Source organism: Dama dama, chromosome 19 (assembly GCF_033118175.1).
Source record: "Dama dama isolate Ldn47 chromosome 19, ASM3311817v1, whole genome shotgun sequence".
Lineage (NCBI taxonomy): Eukaryota > Metazoa > Chordata > Mammalia > Artiodactyla > Cervidae > Dama > Dama dama.
The window spans coordinates 74,109,465-74,132,041 of record NC_083699.1 but is presented as its reverse complement, the minus strand read 5'-3'; the positions used below and the strand labels follow the sequence as shown (position 1 = coordinate 74,132,041).

The window sequence follows — 22,577 nt, the reverse complement described above, 5'->3', positions numbered from 1 at the left end:
GAAGGAAGCACAGCCTGGGCTGCTAGGAAGGCCCTACATGCCCTGGGAGCACAGGACCAGCTCCTGGCTGCCAGCAGACATGGGCAGCACCAGGTGGGTGGGAGTCTTGGGGTGGGAGACGGGGCTGGGTGCCATGCATCAGCTACAACAGAAGATCATCTGCTGATGTGGGCCATCTGTGACTTCGGTTGTGGGTTGAGTTGTGTCCCCAGAGTGTCTATCCTACCTGCTTCCCCACCCCCCCACCCCCCATCAGCCCCCTGCCCTGGCTGTGAATGCAGCCTTATTTGGAAATAGGGTCTTTGCAGATATAGTTCAGTTAAATGAGGTCACCCTGGGCTGGGGGCCCTAAGACCTCAGAAAAGAAGTCCACAAGAAGACACAGTTGGGGACTGGAGAGCCGCCTCTATAAGCCAAGGTCCCAGCTCTGCTGAGAGGCTCTCTGGAACACAGATTGGCCACTGGCCCAAAGCAAAGGAGTCAGGGCTGCAGCCCAGCCTCCCTGCCTCGCGGCCAGGTATGTGGCTCCAACCTGACCGCGTCCTCCAGGGCCCCCAGGGCTAGCCCTGCCAGCTCTCAACCCCTCTGCCCTTCAGAATCCCCAGGGGACTTTAGTGGGGCAGGTCTCAGGCCTACTCCGACCCGCACAATCGTCTGAGTGCCCCCCTCCCCTCCCACAGTGCTCCAGTCCAGATGGAAGCTGTGCCTCTCCACCCAGGGAGGTGGCCAGACTGCTCATCCCCCAAGCTCCACACCCTTACATCTCTGGCTGCCCCCTCACCCCCCAGTCCAAACAAAGACCTTCTGGGGCAAACACCGTCCAGGACTGCTGAGCTGGCTGCTGGTGGGTCACCCAGCAGTGCCCTGGCCTGGGCCCGGTCTGGGCTCCTGGGGGGGTATGTCGTGTCTGAGCCCCTGGCCTGCTTCCCCTGATGGGAAGAGCCCATGCTTCCCATGATGGAAAAGCCCATCATGCCCTCACTCCAGAGACCCTGCCAGGCATACCTGCTCAATGGCCAGGAGGCCACCATATCCACAGACAACTTTGTACGGGGTGAGGCTGTAATTCTCCCTCCTACTCTGAGTGTTCAGGGCCACATGCAGCCTGAGGGCCTGGACAGGCCAGCCACCATGCAGCCCTTCCCGTGTGTGCTCCTTGATGATTTATCCTTAAAGGTGGCAAAGGTGAGCATCCCCATGGGGAAGAGTGAGGAGAAGGAGCGCAGACGTGGTCAGGTTCCACCAAAGGGGCCCAGCAATTCCGCTCCTCCCCACCCACCACGCCAGGTCACGTACCAGGCTCCTGAGGAGCCGTGTCCTCTAGCTGGCCCTCAGGACCTCCCCCCGCACCAGTGGACCTGCATGCCAGTCCCTGTGGTCACACAGAGCTTCCTGGGAGAGGAGTTCTGGGAAAGCACGCCAGCTGCAGCAGACTCTGGCCCTACGGCAGCCCCTTGATCAGGCCGTGCCTCAGTCCCACCTGCTTGTGTGACCACACCTGCTGCAAAGGGGTCTGGGGAGTGTGGGTTTTCACGTGTCCCAATTATACAGTCCCCCTTTCCTCAGGGCAGGTGGGGAGGTTGGATCTGAGTGGGAAGCCATCAGTGTTTGGTCACCCATGACATCATAAGCTCCCTTACAGAGGGGCCCGGTCTGCCCTGCTGTCCACTCTTGCCCCTGCCAGTGGGGGATCTGGCACACAAACGCTCAGCTCGGCAGAGTCCATCATGGCTGTGCCCAGGCAAGACTCCTGACCAGGTTGTGCTGTGGAAGGGATTGAGAAGCAGGAAGCTCTGAAGCCCTGGAGCCCCTGCACCCCTGCTCTGGCGAGGATGGGAAGCAGGAGTTACTGCCTCCTCGGGCAGCTCGCTTAGGGCCCCCCGGGCACTCCAGCTGGATGAGACAGATGGTCACGGCCACAGGTGTCTGCAGGACACTAGCCCCACCAGCCACACCTGCCAGACCTCATCTGTCGGCAGAGACCCCGTGTTCCCAGGGCACTCAGAGAGCTTGTGCCCGCGGGCTCCTCTCTCTGATTTGAGCCTGGAGGGCCCCGCACTCTCCTCAGCCCAGCCCTGCAGCAGGGACACGGCCTCCACATCACACAGGGCCAGCCACTCAGCAGTCTGGGGACCTGGGCGGCAGAACCTCCAAGCATTGCCCCAAAATTCTGGGCACAGGGGAGGAAGAAGCCCCCAAGGGCTGCTGAGAGAGGATGGGGTGGGAACGGGGAAGGTGCCTGCCCACCCAGAGGGGCTCCTCCCTGTCTGGAGAGCTTGAGGACTGGGGTGCTGGCCTGGTGGGAGTGGGGTGGGCCACTGTGTCTGTGTCTCGCCAGTGCACAAACCTCAGTCTGGTCCAGGAAACAGAGGGTACTCAGGGTGGGTGACCTGAGGGGCCCTTTGCAAGTGTGCAGAGAGGGACCGCTCAGATTCTCTTCCCAGTGGGGGACCTTTAAGGGCTGGGGCTGAGTGAGAGACTGGCTGGAGAGGATAGCCTTGGAGCAGGTAGGGCCCAGGTACCCCTGGGGGTCCCTGAAGCAGGTGCTGGGACCAGAGAGCAGGGGTGTCCACTAGGTCAGTACCCATGGCTGGTGGGGACACTGGGTCTGGGGGCAATAAGAGAGCACCCCCCAGAAGGCCCTGAAACCCTCTACCACCCTTCCCCAGACTGCCTCTGGTGTCCTGTTGGCATTTTAGTCAATTTCTTACCGAAGTGTGATTCACACAACATACACCTTACCACTGTATTTAGTCTCACACAACATATACTTTACCACTGTGTTTATTCTTTTTATTTTATTTATTTTTTAAAGTAGGTTCCCTCCTTTTAAAATAATTTAATTGACTTAGTTTTGGCAGCCCTGTGTGACATGTGGGAACTTAGTTCCCCAAGCAGGGGTCAAACCTGTGGTCCCTGCAGTAGAAGTGTGGGGTCTGAACCTGTGGGCTGGCACGGAAGTCTGTTCACCATTTGACAGTGTACACTTCATTGTTTAGTGCAATCACAATGGTTTGCAACCACCAGCTCTTCTGGTGTCAAAACCTTGTCACCCCCAGGACACATCTGGGGGACCCTCTGTCTGAACCTGGTGGTCACACCTGCATCCATCCCTGTGCTCCGTGCTCCCAGCTATGAGATGCTCCCTGCTGTGAGATGTGGGCTATCGGCCCTGTCCAGGCACCTACATAGCATCCCCCATCCCCTGCCTTTCACTGGATGGTTCCAGGTGGAAATACAGCTGCTCTTCAAGTCGATGCAAACGGGCTCGCTGGCTTCTGATTCCCCAGACCAACAGCCCGAGATGCAGGTTTTCTATCCTAGAGCTCAGGAGAAAGCAGGACACACACAGCTCCTGACTCAGTCTCCTCCTGCTCTCACAGGCCTGTTTGCTCCCCAAGGAGTGCTCAGCTGCTCTGCATTCAACCCTCACGACCTGCACCTCCCAGCCTCCAGTGACAGGCCTGGCACAAACCACTACTTGCCCCAGAGACAAAGTGGAGCCAGGGAGGTGACAGACTCCGACCCTCAGGAGCAAGCTGTCTCCCTGGACCCTGAGCCTCATAGCACTGTCCCCAGTGTTGTCTTACAGTGCAGGGAGCACTTTTCTATTCTACTGCACACAAACACACACAAACACACACACACAGCAAACACACCACTGGACTGACCTCACTAAAGATAGTAACCGGCTGCGGAAACCAGGAAGCCTTGAGACAGACCCAGCGCATACCCCAGGCAGTCAGTGGGTAGTTGGAGCTGGGCTCGAAGGACGTGGCACTCAGCGGGCCCTGCGGGTCACCGCCCCCCTGCACACATCTGTGCATCTCTACCCAAGCAGAAATGCGTGAATGTATCTGAGTCCATCTAGAATGTATCTGAGTCCATCCAGAACTAATGCTCTAGGGTCGGATTTTCTCAGCCCCTCTTACTGTACAGGGTGGGATGGGGGGTCTGAGACCTGGAGCCACAACACAGTGTCACCATGCCGGCGTGTGGAGCTGTGGTTAGAGCAGAGGCTCCCGGGACCCTGGGTGTGCCACCCGCCCACCGTCACCTGGGCCACCCTCTCCCCCTCCTTGGCTCCTCAGGGAAGGGGGCTCAGGCTGCAGGAGGCCCAGCGGGGGCTCCGCCCAGGACACCTCTCACCTGCTGACCCTTCTCTACTGTGATTGGAGCTTCAGATGAAGAAACAAACCCCAACAGAGACAATTTGTGAAAACAGAAAACACATATTTATTTAAAGATAACACAAGCCCTCCTTGAAAGAAATTTAGTTAAAATCATGGATTGGGAGAAAAAAATGAACATAGCGAAAGCAGAGAACAGAGACACCACCCCACCCCAAGGGGCACCGCGTCTGGTCCCAGACAGGTCTGCAGAGGAGAGACCCACGTGGGCGACGGACTCTGCAAAATCGAGCCTAGAAGTCCGCCAGCTCGTCGTGCCTGCCTTTGTTGGTCTGGTAGCTGGTCAAGGCCACGGGCTTGCTCTCGTGCGGGAGGCTTTCAAACACTCGGATGTGCACGAAGTCATCCTCGTCCACTTGAACCTGAAAGGAGAGTCCAGTGAGGGGCAGGTGGGGCCTCTCATCCCACGTCCCCCTGATCCGCTGGATTTGGCTGGATGGGCAGGAAGGCCCTGGATGCCCGGAGGCTGTGTCCTTTCATGTCCCCAGAGACTGGACTTGAGGACATTGCCACCTTCCTCCTTCAAGTGCAAGGGATGCCCTCGGTGCCAAGCCAGCACTCCTCATCCACACTCACTCCATCAGAGCCCTCAGTCACCCGAGAGGCTAGGTCCTCTTCTCCAAGGAGGCCGCAGCACACACGTGCACACACATGCACACACACATGCACGCGTGCACATACGTGCACACACACACACATGCTTGCACACACATGCTCATTTTAGACAGCGACCAAACCCCTGAAGCTGACGGCTGCCACAGAACCCTGCTGAGCACCCCTGCCCTGGGAACCTGTGAGCTCCCACTTCAGCCAGACTCTCCCAAGAGGCTGACACCCCACCTTGATCAAGTAGTTCATCCCGGCGACCACCTGGCTCCTGAATTCCACAGCCTTGAACATTGGGAACTTCTTGTCCACCTTCTCCTCCAGCTGGGACTTCACCTGGGGAAGGGGAGAACGGAGAGACAGGTGAGCTCACCTGTATTAGATGTTACAGCTCAACTCTAGTGCCCACATTCTACACTCTTTCTAGAGCACGTCTGTTCTTCACAGCTGAGTAGACACACTCAACTGTTGACTCTGATGAGAAAGGACAGAAAAATGTTCTTTGTATCATTTCTCTTTCCTTTTTCAAGGGTGGGAATTTTACATTTTCATCATCAAGACCATGTGTATAAGTTCACACCCTGTTTTCCTTTTTACTTAGTTCTGTTGAAAGAGTACATACCATTTTTTAGTTACTCTTTTAAAAGTGAAAATTGAAATATTTTAAAGAGTAAAACTAAATTGAACGTTAAATATAATTTTCCAGGGACTTCGTCAGTGGTCTAGTGGCTAAGACTCAATGACGACAATGCAAGGGGCCCGGGTTCTATTCCTGGTCAGTGAACTATATCCTACATGCTACAAGGAAGGTCCACATGCCTCAAGTAACTAAGTGGCACAGCCAAAATAAATAAATATTTATTAAAAATTCAGTCTTCCGTCTTCTGTTGTTAATCTTCAGCTGCTGAGTCATGTCTGACTCTTTGTGACGTCATGGACTGTGGCATGCCAGGCTCCTCTGTCCTCCAGTCTCCCAGAGTTTACTCAGATTCTTCTCCATTGAGTGGGTGATGCAATCTAACTATCTCATCTGCTGATGCCTTCTCCTCTTGCCCTAGATTTTTCCCAGTCAGGGTCTTTTCTGCTGAGTCACTTCTTCCCAGCAGGTGACCAAAGGACTGGCGCTTCAGCTTCACCATCAGTCCTTCCAGTGAATATTCAGGGTTGATTTCCTTTAGGATTGACTGGTTTGATCTTATAGAGGTGCATTAATTCTCTTGGGGAAAAAAGTGAAAGTGAAATTGTTAGTTGCTCAGTGGTGTCCGACTCTTTGCGACCCCATGAATGGTAGCCTGCCTGGCTCCTCTGTTCATGAAATTCTCCAGGCAAGAATACTGGAATGGGTTGTCATTTCCTTTTCCAGGGTTCTCTTAAGAATCTCAGTTTCTTCTGCGACAGATAAGGCACTATTCTAGTTTAAAAAATGCTTTTCTACTTTTAAACTTTTATTTATTTTTAGTTTTTATTTTTTAAACGTGCCATAGCTCTGGGTTTTCCGTTGTTAACTTTTACTTACTTATTGTTTTTTTTTGGCTGCCTTGGGTCTTGGATGCTGCATGCCAGCTTTCTCCAGGTTCAAAGAGTGGGGGCTTCTGTTGAGAGCAGAGGCTGCAGGCACGGGGGCTTCAGGAGTCTCGGCTCCCTGGGTCTAGGCTCGAGCCCGAGAGTTGCGCACTTGGGCTTACTTGCTCAGCGCTATGTGGTATCTTCCCGGACCAGGGATGGATCCCAGGTCCCCTGCATGTGGATTCTTCTCCCCTGGGTCACCAGGGTGGTCCTTTGCTGCCTTCTTAGGTGGTCTCCCTAGGATGCAGGGCCTTTTGGCAGAGGCTGTTTCTGGTCTTTGGTGTCAGATGGTAATAATACTCTTGGATCAGTCAGGTTTTCTAGGGTCTTGGCCTTTGGGGAACTGAGCTTGTTATGGAGGAAGGAAGAGCAGGTTGCTTTGTCTTGACTTTAAGATCTAATCTGGTTTCTGAGTGCTCAGCAGCCACAGGAGCTCACTGTGCTGAAGTCCCCAGACCAGTTCTGAGGGTCAGAGGAGTTCTGAACCCCAAGCGCCTGCTGGTTGGGGAGCCAAGGGCATCACCATTATGCATGCCAGTGAGTCACCTGGCAAGGGCCTGCAGGGAGCGGCACTCTGGTGATTAGGTGGGAGAAAGGACAGGGGCAGGGAGGGTCAGGTAGTGAGAAGGTGGGCCACCTGCTCTTCCAGGAGGCTGCCACGGCTCTCAGGGTGGTCAGTGTGGGTGTGTCCCCCTGGGCCAGGGCCCACCCTTGTCTCAACACTCACCCGTGCAGCCCTTCTTCACGGAGCTGTAGGGAACTGACCCTCTGACCGTTTATCCAACCCGGGGGTGAGTGACACCCACAGACCCTTCTGGGGGCCTGGGATGGAATCATCCTCTCTGTCTGTCTCAGGAGTGGAAGCAGGAGAGCCCTGTCCTGTGCAAGCCTGGCTGGATGCGGTAGGTACAGGTCCATCTCTGGCCTCATTTCTCCTTATCTGTTCACGAACGATTCAGTACAAAAGGCCGCCAGATGGTGCCCCTGCCCCTCACAGAGCCCGCCCAGCACACAGGTGGCCACCTAGCTCCCAGGGGCAGTGAGGACGGTACCCTGACATGTGACTCTCACGGGATGGACCCCAAGTGCAGCCCCTGGAGACAGAAACCCTTGTCTCTCGAGGGGGCTCACCCTCTTGCACGGCTCATGTGGCCAGCGGGGATTCTGAGACCTGGAGAGCCAGGAAGAGGTGGGGAGGGCTGGGCTGAGTGGCCGTGGAGGGGGAGAACAGGGAACACCCCTCTGCCTGGCTCTCACTGGCTGTCCCCCAGATCCTTCAGTGTCTAAGGTCTCCCAAGACTGACTCAGCCCTTCCATGACTGATATCAGATGGTCCCAGTGGTAGGATCGAGGACGCAGCAGAGTGCATGCCCTGGTCGGATTGAGGACTTGGCAGAGCACATGCCCTGGTAGGAAGAGGACCCAGCAGAGGGCATGCCCTGGGATGTAGGAGGCAGCAGTGGAGCGGGGAGCAGGGCAGAGGTGGGCGGGAAAGATAAGGGACCCAGACGTCTGTCTCAAGTTACCTCTTCTCATCAGAACTCGAATACCCCACCCCAGGCCCTGAACTTCTCTCCCTTATGAGGACAGGGGGACAGACCCCAACCCCACATGACCCTCGGGCGCAAGAGTTTTCCTAGAAAAGGGGCTGGACCGCTGCCCAGGGTCTGATCCAGACTCTGCCTACTTGACCCAGCAACTTTCAGTCTCTAAACGTGTCACTGGAGAGCATCTCAAACCTACACGAGAGGCTAAAATAACAGACTGAGTCTAGGAGGCCTGGGCCCCTGACTCACTCGTGACGACCTCACCCCTGCTGTGTCCTTTTTTCTCCATGTGCTTTTCCCCAAATGTCACCTTGCATCCCCCTCTGACTCCTCTGCCCCTCTCTCTTCTCAAGAGAGAATGGGATGTGCTAGGGTGCAGTGCCTCTGTCCCAGAGGTGATGACAGCTGACCACCGTGGTCCCAGGACCCCATCTGCCCGCAGCAGCCCTACCTGATCAGCGATGGCCTGGGTCTTGGCTGTGGCAGCCTGAGTCTCTGAGAATCCACCAACCTTTGGCCCCAACATCTTGGCAGTCGGCAGGCTGGGTGGATGACCTGTAGGAGCTGCTGACACTCTCAGGACTGGCGAGCTAATGGGAAACTCCCTCTCTTGGAGGGATGGTCCTGTGATGCATGGGCGGAGCCAGGAGAGGTGCCTGGGTTGATGGACAGGGAACAGGGAGGGGAAGTCCTGGTCCCATTCAGGAACATGCTCTGACACGGGATGGGGGCGGGGGGCAGGACATCGGCATCTTCCTGTGGGTGGCAGAGTCACAGGCAGGCATGGGAGCTCCCTGCAGGATGGGGGTGGCAGTGGGAGGTAGCACCGACAGAATCTCCAGATAGAGAGGGGCCCATTCAGATGGGAGGATGAGGGGGTCACCAAACCTTGGTGTTCCATAGAGGTCAGGAGACACGGGAGCAGCAGGACCTGAGAGTTGCCAAGGGCGGAGAGAAGGGAAGCCCCCACCAGCTCAGAACCTGGAGGAGAGGGGCAGGGGCCGCCTGGGCCTCAGTGGGACCTGCCTGTGCCCGCCTGGAGCCCCTCATCCCCCAGCCAGCATCAGAGCCCTACCCGTTCTGGCCTGTCCTGAGGGCTTCTATGCACATCATGGACGTGTGACCGGTGACACAGGCAGGGCTGACGTGGGAGGAGGGAGAGTCACAGAGGGGTCCAGGGGCAGGGAGGCGATGACTCCAGGGCCTCAGATGGCATGGGGGTCAGGTGGATGGTGTTACTTACTAGGGCTTGGTTCTGATGTGTGTGGGATAGGATTTAGAGTAGGTTCAACTATTTATTACCCAGCCTTGGGCGGGGGCACCCTTCTAGGGTCCAGGCCTGGGCTCTTGGGGAACACTGGGAAACCAATTATCTGAGCAGACACACGGAGTGAGAGACAAGGCTGAGGCCTTGGTGGGGAAGGGGCGCCTGGGAGGCGGGCGGCAGAGTCAGGGGAACCCAGGAGAAGTGCTCGGCCCTGTGGTCAGCCCAGTCCCGGGTTGCATATTGGGGGGGTTAGCTTTCCAGGTCGTCTTCGGTCAGTCATCTTTCTCGTGCCCAGGTGTGGTCTGAGGCACTTCCTGGTGGCGCACACATCTCTCAGGCAAGATGCTTTCCAGCGGGAGTGTTTCTGGGAGGTCGGCAGGACCCGGCACAGCCTGGCCTCACCGCCTCCTTCTGGCCCCCCAGAAGTCTCCAGTTAGATTCGGCGGCAGCCTCTCAGTAACGCACAGCTTACAGGGCACTCCTATTTTGAGACAACTCAGGCTGCGCCTTGTTATTGTGCTTTTCCTGGGGCGGAGGGGGGTGTGGAGGTTCCAGGCAGTGGTTCCCTAAATATCCTGTTCCCTCCTCCCACCCTGAGATAGCTCAGACTCGAGATAATTCTTGTGTAATCAGAGTGGAAATCAGATTGATTATCGTCTTTGCAGCCAAAGATGTGAATCCCTATAGAGTCAGCAAAAACAATTCTGGGAGCTGACTGTGACTCACATCATGAACTCCTTATTGCAAAATTAGGACTTTAATTGAAAAAAGGAGGCACAACCACTAGACCATTCTGGTATGACCTAAATCAAATCCCTTATAATTATACAGTAGAAGAGACAAATAGATTCAAGGGATTAGATCTGATAGACAAAGTTCCTGAAGAACTAGGGATGAGGTTTGTAACATTGTACAGGATGCTGTGATCAACACCATCCCCAAGAAGAAGAAATGCAAAAAGGCAAATGGTTGTCTGAGGAGGCCTTACAAATAGCTGAGAAAAGAAGAGATGTGAACGACAAAGGAGAAAAGAAAGATATATCCATCTGAATGCAGAGTTCCAAAGAATAGCAAGGACAGATAAGAAAGTGTTCCTAAGTGACCAGAGCAAAGAAATAGAGGAAAACAAGAGAATGAGGAAGACTAGAGATCTCTTCAAGAAAATCAGAGATACCAAGGGAACGTTTCATGCAAAGATGGGCCCAATAAAGGACAGAAATAGTATGGACCATACAGAAGCAGAAGATATTAAGAAGAGGTGGCAAGAATACCACAGAATAACTAGACATAAAAGATCCCAATGACCCAGATAACCACAATGATGTGATCACCTAGAGCCAGACATCCTAGAGTGTGAAGTCAAGTGGGCCTCAGGAAGCATCACTACAAATAAAGCGAGTGGACGTGATGGAATTCCATGATATATTTCAAATCTTAAAAGATGATGCTGTGAAAGTGCTGCACTCAATATGCCAGCAAATTTGGACAACTCAGCAGTGGCCACAGAATTGGAAAAGGACAGGTTTCATTCTAATCCCAAAGAAAGGCAAAGCCAAAAAATGATCAAACTACTGCAGAGATGCACTCATCTCACATGCTAGCAAAGTAATGCTCAAAATTCTCCAAGCCAGGCTTCAGCAACACATGAACTGAGAACTTCCAGATGTTCATGCTGGATTTAGAAAAGGCAGAAGAACCAGAGATCAAATTGTCAACACCCATTGGATCATTGAAAAAGCAAGAGAATTCCAGAAAAACATCTACTTCTGCTTCATTGACTGCACTAAATCTCAAAGTGAACACACTGGAAAATTCCTCCAGAGATGGAAAAACCACACCACCTTACCTGCCTCCTGGGAAATCTGTATGCAGGTCAAGAAGCAAGAGCTTAAACCAGACATGGAACAATAGACTGGTTCCAAATTGGGAAAGGACTACATCAAGGCTGTATATTGTCACCCTGCTGATTTAACTTCTATGCAGAGTACATCATGAGAAATGCTGGGCTGGATGAAGCACAAGCTAGAATCAAGATTGCTGGGAGAAATATCAATAACCTCAGATATGATAATGGTACCACCCTTATGGCAGAAAATGAAGAGGAACTAAAGAGCCTCTTGATGAAAATCAAAGAGGAGAGTGAAAAAGCTGCCTTAAAAGTCAGCATTCAGAAAACAAAGATCATGACATCCAGTTCCATCACTTCATGCCAAATAGATGGGGAAACAATGGAAACAGTGAGAGACTTTCTTTCCTTGGGCTCCAAGATCACTGCAGATGGTGATGGCAGCCATGAAATTAAACGAAATTAAATTAAATCTTCTTCTCTTGGAAGAAAAGCTATGACCAACCCAGACAGCATATTAAAGAGCATAGACATTACTTTGCCAATAAAGGTCCACCTAGTCAAAGCTATGGTTTTTCTAGCAGTCATATATGGATGAGAGAGTTGGACCTTAAAGAAAGAATAGCACCAAAGAATTGATGCTTTTGAACTGTGGTGTTGAAGAAGACTCTTGAGAGTCCCTTGGACTGCAAGGAGATCAAACCAGTCAATCCTAAAGGATATCAGTTCTGAATATACATTGGAAAGTCTAATGCTGAAGCTGATACTCCAATCCTTTGGCCACCTGATGCGAAGTACTGACTCACTGGAAAAGACCCTGATACTGGGAAAGATGGACAGCAGGAGGAGAAGGGGATGACAGAGGATGAGATGGTTGGATGGCATCACCGACTCGATGGACATGAGTTTCAGCAAACTCTGGGGGTTGGTGATGGACAGTGATGCCTGGTGTCCTACAGTCCATGGGGTTGCAAAGAGTCAGACATGACTGAGTGACTGAACTGATCTGAACCGAACTGAATCGGGATGGAATCTCCTTCTGTGAAACTTCTTCATGCTGACACATGGCGCTGTATATTCAGAGACGATGTTGACTCGGGTCTGTAGCACCCTTTGCTGACAATTGAGTGGTCTGCTCACAAGTCCAGGCACAACAAGATACACTTACTTTGATGCCCACAGAAATATACATTGTGATGGGCAAGAGTGTTAGTCCCATCTCTTGAGGCCAGCTCTTGGAATTGTGCTAACCTTGGACTCAGTACTGCCCAAGCTGGAACAGCTGATGTCATGGCTACAGCCTGGCCTCACACTATTTGCATTTTTTCACTTCAGGGGGTAGTTATGGCATCTGGGAACAACTCAGGAATGTGCACCAGGCACTGAGTGTGTGGCTCCATCTGAACACTGACTGCTTGGTTAGTTGCCACTGGAGGAGAGAATGACAAAGCATCCTAACAAATCTGCCATGAGAACCTCATGAACTATACAAAAAGATGAACAGATATGAGACCGAAACACGAGTCCCCCAGGTCTTATTTCTTTCTCTTGGCAGCATTCAGTTAGCCTTTGCTGTGCCTCATTTTGTTCTCCAAGGCCAAAGTTACCTGTTACCCCAGGTATCTCTTGACTTTCCACTTTTGCATTCCAATCCCCAAAGATGAATAGAACATCTGTCTTATGTGTTAGTTCTAGGAGGTCTTCTAGGTCTTCATAGAACTGATCAAGGTGTCCCATCAGCTACTGGGGAAGCGCAGAAGAGGAGTATTAATAGCCCCAGAAAGAATGAAGTGGCCGGGCCAGAGCAGAAATGACACTCAGTTTCAGATTGTGTGGTCATGAAAGTAAAATCTGGTTCTGCATAGAACAGTATTGCATAGGAACCTGGAATGTTAGTACTACGAGTCAAGGTAAATTGGACATGTTCAAGCAGGAGATGGGAAGAATAAACATCAACATCTTAGGAATCGGTGAGCTAAAATGGACTGCAATGGGTGAATTTATTTCAGATGACCATTACATCTGCTACTGTGGGCAAGAATCCCATAGAAAAGAAACAGAGTAGCCCTCATAGTCAACAAAAGTGTCTGAAATGCAGTTCTTGAGTGCAGCCCCAACATTGACAGAATCATCTCAGTTCATTTCCAAGGCAAACCATTCAACATCACAGTAATCCACCCACCAATGCCAAAGAAGCTGAAGTTGATGGGGTCTGTGAAGACTTAGAAGACCTCCTAGAACTAACACCTAAAAGAGATACTTTATTCATCTTTAGGGACTGGAATGCAAAAGTGGAAAGTCAAGAGATACCAGGAGAAACAGGCAAGTTTGACCTTGGAGAACAAAATGAGGCAGGGCAAAGGCTAACTGAATTCTGCCAAGAGAAGGTAATGATCATAGCAAATCCCCTTTTTCAACAGCACAAGAGATGACTTTCACATGGACATCACCAAGTGGTCAATACTGAAATCAGGTTGATTACATACTTCGTAGCCGAAGATGGAGAACCTATACACAGTCAATAAAAACAAGACCTGAAACTGTCTGTGGCTCAGACCATCAGCTTCTCATAGCAAAATGCATGCTTATACTAAGGGGAATGAAAGGTTGTTGCTGAACCACGAAAGACGCCAGGATTCTTGGCCTCCGGAAGAGAAGAATTCAATCTGGTGCCAGAGATGAGGCTTGATTGCTCAGAGCTTTAGTGTAACAGTTTTATTAAAGTATAAAAGGGATAGAGAAAGCTTCTGATATAGACATCAGAATGGGGCAGAAAGAGTACCTGCCTGCTAGTCTTTAGCTGGATGTTATATAACTACTAGCAGTCTGTTAATGAAAGAAAGGAATGTCTCATAACTCAGAGAATGGCACCAGGTCCCTCACCCACAAGACGCATTTTGAGATAATCTTGGCACCAAGTGAGTCATCTCGGGCCATTAAACGATTGACTTGAATCTTGAAGAAAGGCAGATTACTATATAAATAGCTGTATTTACATAGATTAGGAGAACAATATTTGAGTATAACATACTGGTTTGTCAAGTCAGTTCTGAGACTAAATCTGAGCTCTGAGGGAAAACTGACTTGAAGATAGAGTCTAGGGTCAATGTATAGTATATTAACATAGCTTAAGACAAACATTTCCATAAGAAAAATGTGTTGGTTAGCTCAAGATTTGAGAAAAGTTAAGTTCAGGTGGAACCAGGTGTCATTATGGCAACAGTCTTTAAGAAATATCTCTTTTTAAATTTGTATAGAGAAGGGGAGAAAATATAACACTCGTTTGTTTCCTCCTGCTGCTTAAGAGAGAGGAGAAAAAAATGTCTGACACTTGCAGCCTATTTCCTCCATTTGGAGACCCCTGGGCTTCTTGCCTGTTACTCTCTCAGGAATAAGTGGGGAGTGGGGAATAAGGGGAAAGTGGGGAAAACCTCTAGGCCAGCCAGGTATGACTAAATCAAACTCCCTATGAATATGCAGTGGAGGTGACAAATGGATTCGAGGGATTAGATCTAGTAAAGATGGTGACTGAAGAACTATGTACAGAGGTCCATAATATTGTACAGGAGGAAGCGAACAAAACCCTCCCAGAGAAAAAGAAATGTGTTAGGTAGTTTGAATAGGAAACAGGAGTCCAGAATGATGGTGGCTAAAAGACAAGGAAGGGAAAAGCCCGCGAAAATAGAACAAAGGAAGGTCAAAGGAAAGTCCAAGGACTGGAGTGAGGACCTCAGGTAGAACAAACAGCACTCCTGGCTACCCAATTTACATAGGGCAGGCCTGGGGTTGGCGGAGTGGGTAGGAGGGGGCGTGAGAGGAGAAAACATATAAAAAGAGAGCCAAAGGGCCAGGTCTCTCTCTTTTTTCCGAGTGCACACTCTCTGTCTCTCTCTCTCTCTCTTTGCGTCTTTGGGTCGGCATGCCCTCACGCCTTGAGGATGTATTTCCCTGCTATTTTCTAAATAAAACTGAGTTGTAACACGGAGCTGTAACACTCATCTGTCTAAGAGCTATAACACGGTCTGTTTGAGACCCAAGAGCTATAACATGGTCAATCCAAGAGCTGTGATGCAACGAGGGCTTTAATGTCCGTTGCTTCAAATTTTTGTTGAGGCAAGACAGAACCAAGGAGACTACACTCGCCTGACAAAATGCAAGAAGGCAAAGTGGTGATCTGAAGAGGCTTTATAAATAGCTGAAGAAAGAAGAGAAGCAAAAATCAAGGGAGAAATGCAGAACTCTAAAGAATAGCAGGAGAAACAAGAAGGTCTTTTTCAATGAACACTGCATGTAAATAGAGCAAAACAACAGGAGAGGAAAGACTAGAAATCTCTTCAGGAAAACTGGAAATATCAAGGGAACATTTTGCTCAAAGATGGACATTATAAAGGACAGAAACAGTAGAGACTTAGACACTGAAGTGATCAAGAAGAGATGGAGCCCATCATGAGAAATGTTGAGCTGGATGAGTTACAAGCTAAATCCAGATGGGCGGGAGAAGCATCAACAACCTCAGAAATGTGGATGATACCACTCTAATGGCAGAGAGCAAAGAGGAACTAAAGAATGTCTTGATGAGGGTTAAGGAGGAGAGTGAAAGAGCCAGCTTCAAACAAAATATTAAGAAAACTAAGATCATGGCATCTGGCCCCATCACTTCATAGCAAATAAGAGGGTCAAAAGGTGGAAGTAGTGACAGATGTCCTCTTCTTGGGCTCCAAAATGTGGACAATGATGGCAGCCATGAAATCAGAAGACGATTGTTTCCTGGTAGGAAAGCTATGACAAACCTAGACAGTGTGTTGAAAAGCAGAGACATTACTCTGCCAACAATGGTCCATATAGGCCAAGGTTATGGCCTTCCCAGTGATCACACATGGTTTTGAGAACTGGACCATAAAGAAGGCAGAGAGCCATAGAATTGATGCCTTCAAACTGTGGCGCTGTAGAAGACTTCCTTGGACAGTGAAGAGATCAAAACCAGGCAATCTTAAGGGAAATCAACCCTGAATACTCATTGGAAGGACTGGTGCTGAAACTGAAGCTCTACTACTTGGTCACATGCTACAAACAGTGGACTCACTGGAAAAGGCTCTGATGCTGGGAAAGAATGAGGGCAGAAGGAGAAGGGGGCATCAGAGGATGAGATGGTTGGATGGTTATCACTCATGTAATAGACATGAACTTGGGCAAACTTCAGGAGATGGTAAGGGGCAGGGAAGCCTGGCATACAGCAGTCCACAGGGTTGCAGAGTCGGACAGGATTGAACAACTGAACAACAACCTGGCATCAGTGATAGAACTCAGGAATGTGAACCAGGCACTGAGTCTGTGACTCCACCTGATCATTAACTGCTTGCTTTCCTACTTGGATGGCGGGTGTGGGGCTGTGCTGCAAGGTTCTGCTCCATCCCAACTCCCATTTTCAATGATACTCCTCAGTCTGAGGAGGAACAGGTGCAGAACACCAAAAGGAATTAAGTTTCAGACACAGAGATTAATCATCAACTTAACAGAGGAACCCACAGGAGAGGAAGAACCCCTGAGGGTTGATGAGAGAGGATGAGTCGGGTGAGGGGAAGATGTCCCCTACCCATCACACCAGCTCCACTGCTGATGGGTCTCCCGGAGCAGCTGGCACAAAGCCCCACACACTGGGGGTGTAAGGCAACAGAAATATCCTTGCTCCCGGTTCTGGAGGCCAGAGACCTAAGTCAAGACGTCAGCAGGGCCACGCTCCCTCCCAGGCTCAGCGGGAGCCCCTCCCACCTCTCCCTGCCCTGTGGGGGTCCTCGGTCATAGAGACAGCTCTCCATCCCCCCTCTGTCTTCACCTGGCCTACTTTCCTAGGCTTGGGTACCTCCAGATCTCTCAGCAAAGGCCTTCCAAGCCAGCATCGAATTTATGACCACAAAGGCCAGAGAGCAGGGGTGTCCACTGGGTCAGTGCCCACAGCTGGTGGGGACACTGGGTCTGGGGGCAATGAAAGAGCTCCCCCCAGCAGGCCCCCAAACCCTCTGCCACCGTGTCCCAAACTGCCTCTGGTGTCCTATCTGCATCTGAGTCAATTTTTAATGGAGGTTAAATTCTTACAACATACACTTTACTGTTTCATTTATCCTTTTTATTCTATTTATTTTTTTGAAGTAAGTTCCCTCTTTTTTTAAACTAATTAGTTTTGGCAGCCCTGTGTGACACACAGGACTTAGTTCCCTGACCAGGGATCAAACCTAAGGCCTCTGCAGTAGAAGTGTGGGGTCTGACCTGTGGACTGGCAGGGAAGTCTGCCTACCATTTGACAGCATGCACACTGGTGTTTAGTGTATTCACCATGGTGTGCAACCAGCTCTCCTAGTTTCAAAACCTTGTCAGCCCCAGCACACATCTGGGGGACCCTCTGTCTGAACCTGGTGATCAGAAATGCTTCCATCCCTGTGCTCCACGTTCCCTGCTATGAGGTGCTCCCTGCTATGAGATGTGGGCTGTCGGCCCTGTCCAGGCACCTACATAGCATCCCCCATCCCCCACCTTTCACTGGATGGTTCCAGGTGGAAATACAGCTGCTCTTCAAGTCGATGCAAACGGGCTCACTGGCTTCTGATTCCCCAGACCAACAGCCCGAGATGCAAGTTTTCTATCCTAGAGCTCAGGAGAGAGCAGGACACACACAGCTCCTGACTCAGTCTCCTCCTGCTCTCACAGGCCTGTTTGCTCCCCAAGGAGTGCTCAGCTGCTCTGCATTCAACCCTCACGACCTGCACCTCCCAGCCTCCAGTGACAGGCCTGGCACAAACCACTACCTGCCCCAGAGACAAAGTGGAGCCAGGGAGGTGACAGACTCCGATCCTCAGGAACAGGCTGTCTCCCTGGACCCTGAGCCTCATAGAACTGTCCCCAGTGTTGTCTTATAGGGCAGGGAGCACTTTTCTGTTCTACTGCACACAAACAAACACATACACACACACACATGGCAAACACACCACTGGACTGACCTCACTAAAGATAGTAACCGGCTGTGGAAACCAGGAAGCCTTGAGACAGACCCAGCGCATACCCCAGGCAGTCAGTGGGTAGTTGGAGCTGGGCTCGAAGGACGTGGCACTCAGCGGGCCTTGCGGGTCACCGCCCCCCTGCACACATCTGTGCGTCTCTACCGGAGCAGAAATGCGTGAACGTATCTGAGTCCATCTAGAATGTATCTGAGTCTATCCAGAACTAATGCTCTAGGGTCAGATTTTCTCAGCCCCTCTTACTGTACTGGGTGGGGTGGGGGGTTCTGAGACCTGGAGCCACAACACAGCGTCACCATGCCGGCGTGTGGAGCTGTGGTTAGAGCAGAGGCTCCCAGGACCCTGGATGTGCCACCCGCCCACTGTCACCTGGGCCACCCTCTCCCCCTCCTCGGCTCCTCGGGGAAGGGGGCTCAGGCTGCAGGAGGCCCAGCGGGGGCTCCACCCAAGACACCTCTCACCTGCTGACCCTTCTCTATTGTGACTGGAGCTTCAGATGAAGAAACAAACTGCAACAGAGACAATTTGTGAAAACAGAAAACACATATTTATTTAAAGATAACACAAGCCCTCGAAATAAATTTCATTAACATCATGGATTGGGAGAAAAAAACGAACACAGTGAAAGCAGGCAGCAGAGACACCACCCCACCCCAAGGGGCACCGCGTCTGGTCCCAGACAGGTCTGCAGAGGAGAGACCCACGTGGGCGACGGACTCTGCAAAATCGAGCCTAGAAGTACGTCAGCTCGTCATGCCTGCCTTTGTTGGTCTGGTAGCTGGTCAAGGCCACCGGCTTGTTCTCATGCGGGAGGCTTTCAAACACTCGGATGTGCATGAAGTCATCCTCATCCACTTGAACCTGAAAGGAGAGTCCAGTGAGGGGCAGGTGGGGCCTCTCATCCCACGTCCCCCTGATCCGCTGGATTTGGCTGGATGGGCAGGAAGGCCCTGGATGCCCGGAGGCTGCGTCCCCTTATGTCCCCAGAGACTGGGCTGAGGACATTCCCAACTTCCTCCTTCAAGTACAGGGGAGGCCCTCGGTGCCCAGCCAGCACCCCTCATCCACACTCACTCCAGCAGAGCCATCAGTTACCCAAGAGGCTAGGTCCTCTTCTCCAAGGCAGCTGCAGCACACATGTGCAAACACACATACACATGCTTGCACCCGCATGCTCATTTCAGATGGCCACCAAAGCCCTGAAGCTGAGGGCTGCCACAGGACTGCGCTGAGCACCCCTGCCCTGGGCACCTGTGAGCTCCCACTTCAGGCTCGACCTTACTTTGAGGGGGACACCCCACCTTGATGAAGTAGTTCTTCCCAGCAACCAACTGGCTTTTGAACTCCAGAGCCTTGAACACTGGGAACTTCTTGTTCTCCTTCTCCTCCAGCTGGGACTTCACCTGGGGAACGGGAGAAGGGAGAGACAGGTGAGCTCAGGTGTTACAGCTGAACTCTAATGCCCACATTCTACACACTTTCTAGAGCACGTCTGTTCTTCACAGCTGAGCAGACAGATTAAAATGCTGGCCCTGATTTCAAGTACAGAAAACAGTTGTTTAATTCTGCTGAGGTTTCAATGATATCATTTGCCTGTATCATTAGCCCTTTCTTTTCCAGACATGGATAGTTTATATTCTCATAGTTACAACAGTGTACATAAGCTCGTACCTTGTTTACCATTTTTACTCAAACCTTCATTTGAAACAGTATATAGTTTTTAATTACTCTCTGAAAACTAAAACATTTAAAAATGTTAAAATTTAATGTTAAATTTAATCTTCCATCTTATTGATGTGCCTTAATTCTCTTATGTAATCCCAATTTCTTCTATGACAGAATATGCAGCAGATAAAGCACTTTTGTAGGAAAAAAATGCTTTATTGCATCTTTAGATGGTCTTTCTAGGATACAGGGCCTTTGGGCAGAGACTGTTTCTGATCTTTGGTGTCAGATGTTAATCATACTCTCAGATCAGTCATCTTTTCCAGGGTCTTGGCCTTTGGGGAACTGAGAATTTTTAAGGAGGAAGGGGAGAGCAGGTTGTTTTGTCTGACTTGAAAACCTAAGCTAGTTTCCAAGTGCTCAGGCTGCTGTCTGGACTACTGGCCAGGAGCTTGCTGACTGCTCTGGAATCCTCAAACCTGTTGTGGGGGTCGGAGGAGTTCAGTTAAGACCAGGAGTGTGCTGCTTGGAGAGCCAAGGGGATCACCATCATACTTGCCAGTGAGTCACTTGACAAAGGCCTTCAGGGAGGGGTGCTCCCTGTGAATGAAGTGGAGGGAAGGATCAGAGTGAGGGTCAGGTGGTGAGAATCTGGCTGCTTGCTCCCTCTGAGTTTGCCAGGGCTCTCAGGCGATCAGCTGGGTGTGTCCCCCTGGGCCAGTGCCCACCTTTGACTGAACACTCACCTATGTAGCCCCTGTTCCTACTAGGTGCGCAGGAAATTGACCCTCAGACAGTTTACCTGACCAGGGAGGGGCGAGTGACACCCGCAGACCCTCCTGGGGGTCTGGGATGGAATCACCTGTTTCAGGAGTGGAGGCAGGAGAGCCCCACTCTGTGCGGGGACTGGGGAGAAGCCCAGGTGGAGGTGGTGGAGCAGGGGAGGCGGAGGCCTGCAGGATGGCAGCTCACCAACACAGCTCCAACCAGGAGAAAGGTGGGCTGGACTGGAGCCAAGGAAAGCTCAGAAGGCCCCGGGTCACTAGGAAGCTGGCAGTTCCCAGACCAGAGTGACCAGGTGGGCAGAGAGCCAGGGAAGGCCCTAGGATAGGACTGGATGTGGTGGGTACAGGTCTGTCTCTGGCCTCACTTCTCCTCACCTGTTCATGAAAGCTTCAGTACAAAAGGTCACCGGATGGTGCCCCTGCCCCTCAACAGCCCACCCAGCACACGGGCGGCCTCCTTGTTCCCAGGGGCAGTGAGGACAGTCCACTCTCAAGGGATGGACCCCAAGTGCAGGCCCTAGTGACAGAAACTCTCGTCTCCTGAGGGCGTTCACACTCATTCAAAGCTCAGGTGACCAGCAGGGATTCTCTGGCCTGGAGTCCCAGGAAGAGGCGGGGAGGGCTGGGCTCTCTGAGTGGCTACAGGGGAAAAGCTAGGAATCTCCTCCTATCTGGCTCTTCTGGGAGTCCCAGCAAATTCCTCCTTTCCACAGGTCTCAGGAGACTGACTCAGCCCCTTCCATTACCGCAGTCAGATGGTCCCAACCGCGGGAGAGAGAACTGGGCTGAGCTCATGACTGAGGTTTAGGAGGCAGCAGCCATGAAGGAAGATTAAAGGACAAAAGCTTGTCTTCAGTCTCTTCTTATCAGAACTCGAGCCTCCTGGGCCCTACTTGCAATGACAGGCAGGACAGGCCCAGCTCATCCCACCCCAACCTGATCCTCCGGTTAAGTGTTTTTCTGGAAACAGGGCTGGACAGCTGACTAGGATCTGAACCGGGCTCTGCCTCCTCGACTCAGCTACTTCCTGTTTCTAAACTTTTTATTGGAGACCACTTCAAACTCACAAAAAGGGCTACACTCAGTCCAGCCCGAGTCTCGGACGCCTGGGACCCTGACCCCCCAGACTCACTCATGGGGACCTCACCCCGCCTGTCGTATCCTTTGCTCTTTAAGTGCTATTCCCTGTCACCTCGCGCCCCCTAATCCAGGGGACACCTCCGCACCCAGAGAGCTTCGCAGGCAGAGAGATGCATCCACCTGCGTCCAGCCCGGCTCAGGGCGGGATGCGCTCGGGCGCAGCGCCTCCGTCCCAGCGGGGATGCCCGCGGACGCCCCCGGCCCCCAGGACCCCATCCGCCCCACGCAGCCCGAACCTTGTCGGCGATAGCCTGGGTCTCGGCCGTGGCCGGCTGCGTGGCGGAAGGCGCTCCGCACATCATCTTGGCGGCTGGCGGGGCGGGAGCGTGCGGACACCAGGCGGCGGTCACACAGAAGCAGCGGACACTCGCGGGAGTGGTCGAGCGGAGTCCAGCGCCCAGACCTGGCGCGGCGGTCAGGTGACGTGCGGGCGAAACCACAGCGCGCGGCGGGTGGGGGGGACCTGGGACCGGAAATGGGGTGCAGGGCGTCCCAGAAGGGACTAGAGCACCGGCCGTCCTGGTCAGTGCGGACTGAGGTGGGCAGGAGCACGGCCGCAGCTCGGGACCCCCGGTGGGCACCGTCTCGGGACCAAAGGTCGTGTGCTGTAGGGCTGTCCCCCCTCCCGGGGTTTGGTGTCGTCCTCTCAGGCGGCTGAGCCAGAGGGTGTGGGCGGGGGCGCGGCCTGCAGGGTCAGGGTAGAAAGGTGGTCCCCACCCCGCCGGCGTGGTCGCTGAGCGGTGGTCTTGTCTAGGTTTCCGCGTCCCGAGCCGGGCAGAACGCGGGCTGGAAATGGTCCAGCCTGCCTCCTCCCGGCCTCCCGGGCCACTCAGGGGCCCCAGACCCTCTCTCCTGTGTTGTCTTCCAGGTGCCCACACTTTGACCCGGTGTCTGCGATGACAGTGATGGGTCTTGAAATGAGAAGTGTTTGTGTTCGCAGAGGAGCGGGGAGCTG

General features: G+C 52.2%; 2 protein-coding genes across 2 annotated transcripts; both read right to left on the bottom strand.

The window, feature by feature from the left end:
* Positions 1-4,240: 4,240 nt before the first annotated feature.
* Positions 4,241-8,491, bottom strand: LOC133074006 (stefin-C-like). The gene is made up of 3 exons (XM_061167984.1): positions 8,361-8,491; positions 5,031-5,132; positions 4,241-4,552 (listed from the first exon to the last, which is right to left on the bottom strand). Exons 1-3 carry the CDS (start codon positions 8,433-8,435, stop codon positions 4,424-4,426), a joined length of 306 nt encoding a protein of 101 aa, XP_061023967.1. The 5' UTR covers positions 8,436-8,491; the 3' UTR covers positions 4,241-4,423.
* A 10,065-nt stretch (positions 8,492-18,556) lies between these two features.
* CSTB (cystatin B) lies at positions 18,557-22,022 on the bottom strand. The gene is made up of 3 exons (XM_061167486.1): positions 21,859-22,022; positions 19,334-19,435; positions 18,557-18,893 (listed from the first exon to the last, which is right to left on the bottom strand). Exons 1-3 carry the CDS (start codon positions 21,922-21,924, stop codon positions 18,765-18,767), a joined length of 297 nt encoding a protein of 98 aa, XP_061023469.1. The 5' UTR covers positions 21,925-22,022; the 3' UTR covers positions 18,557-18,764.
* Between the last annotated feature and the right edge of the window lie 555 nt (positions 22,023-22,577).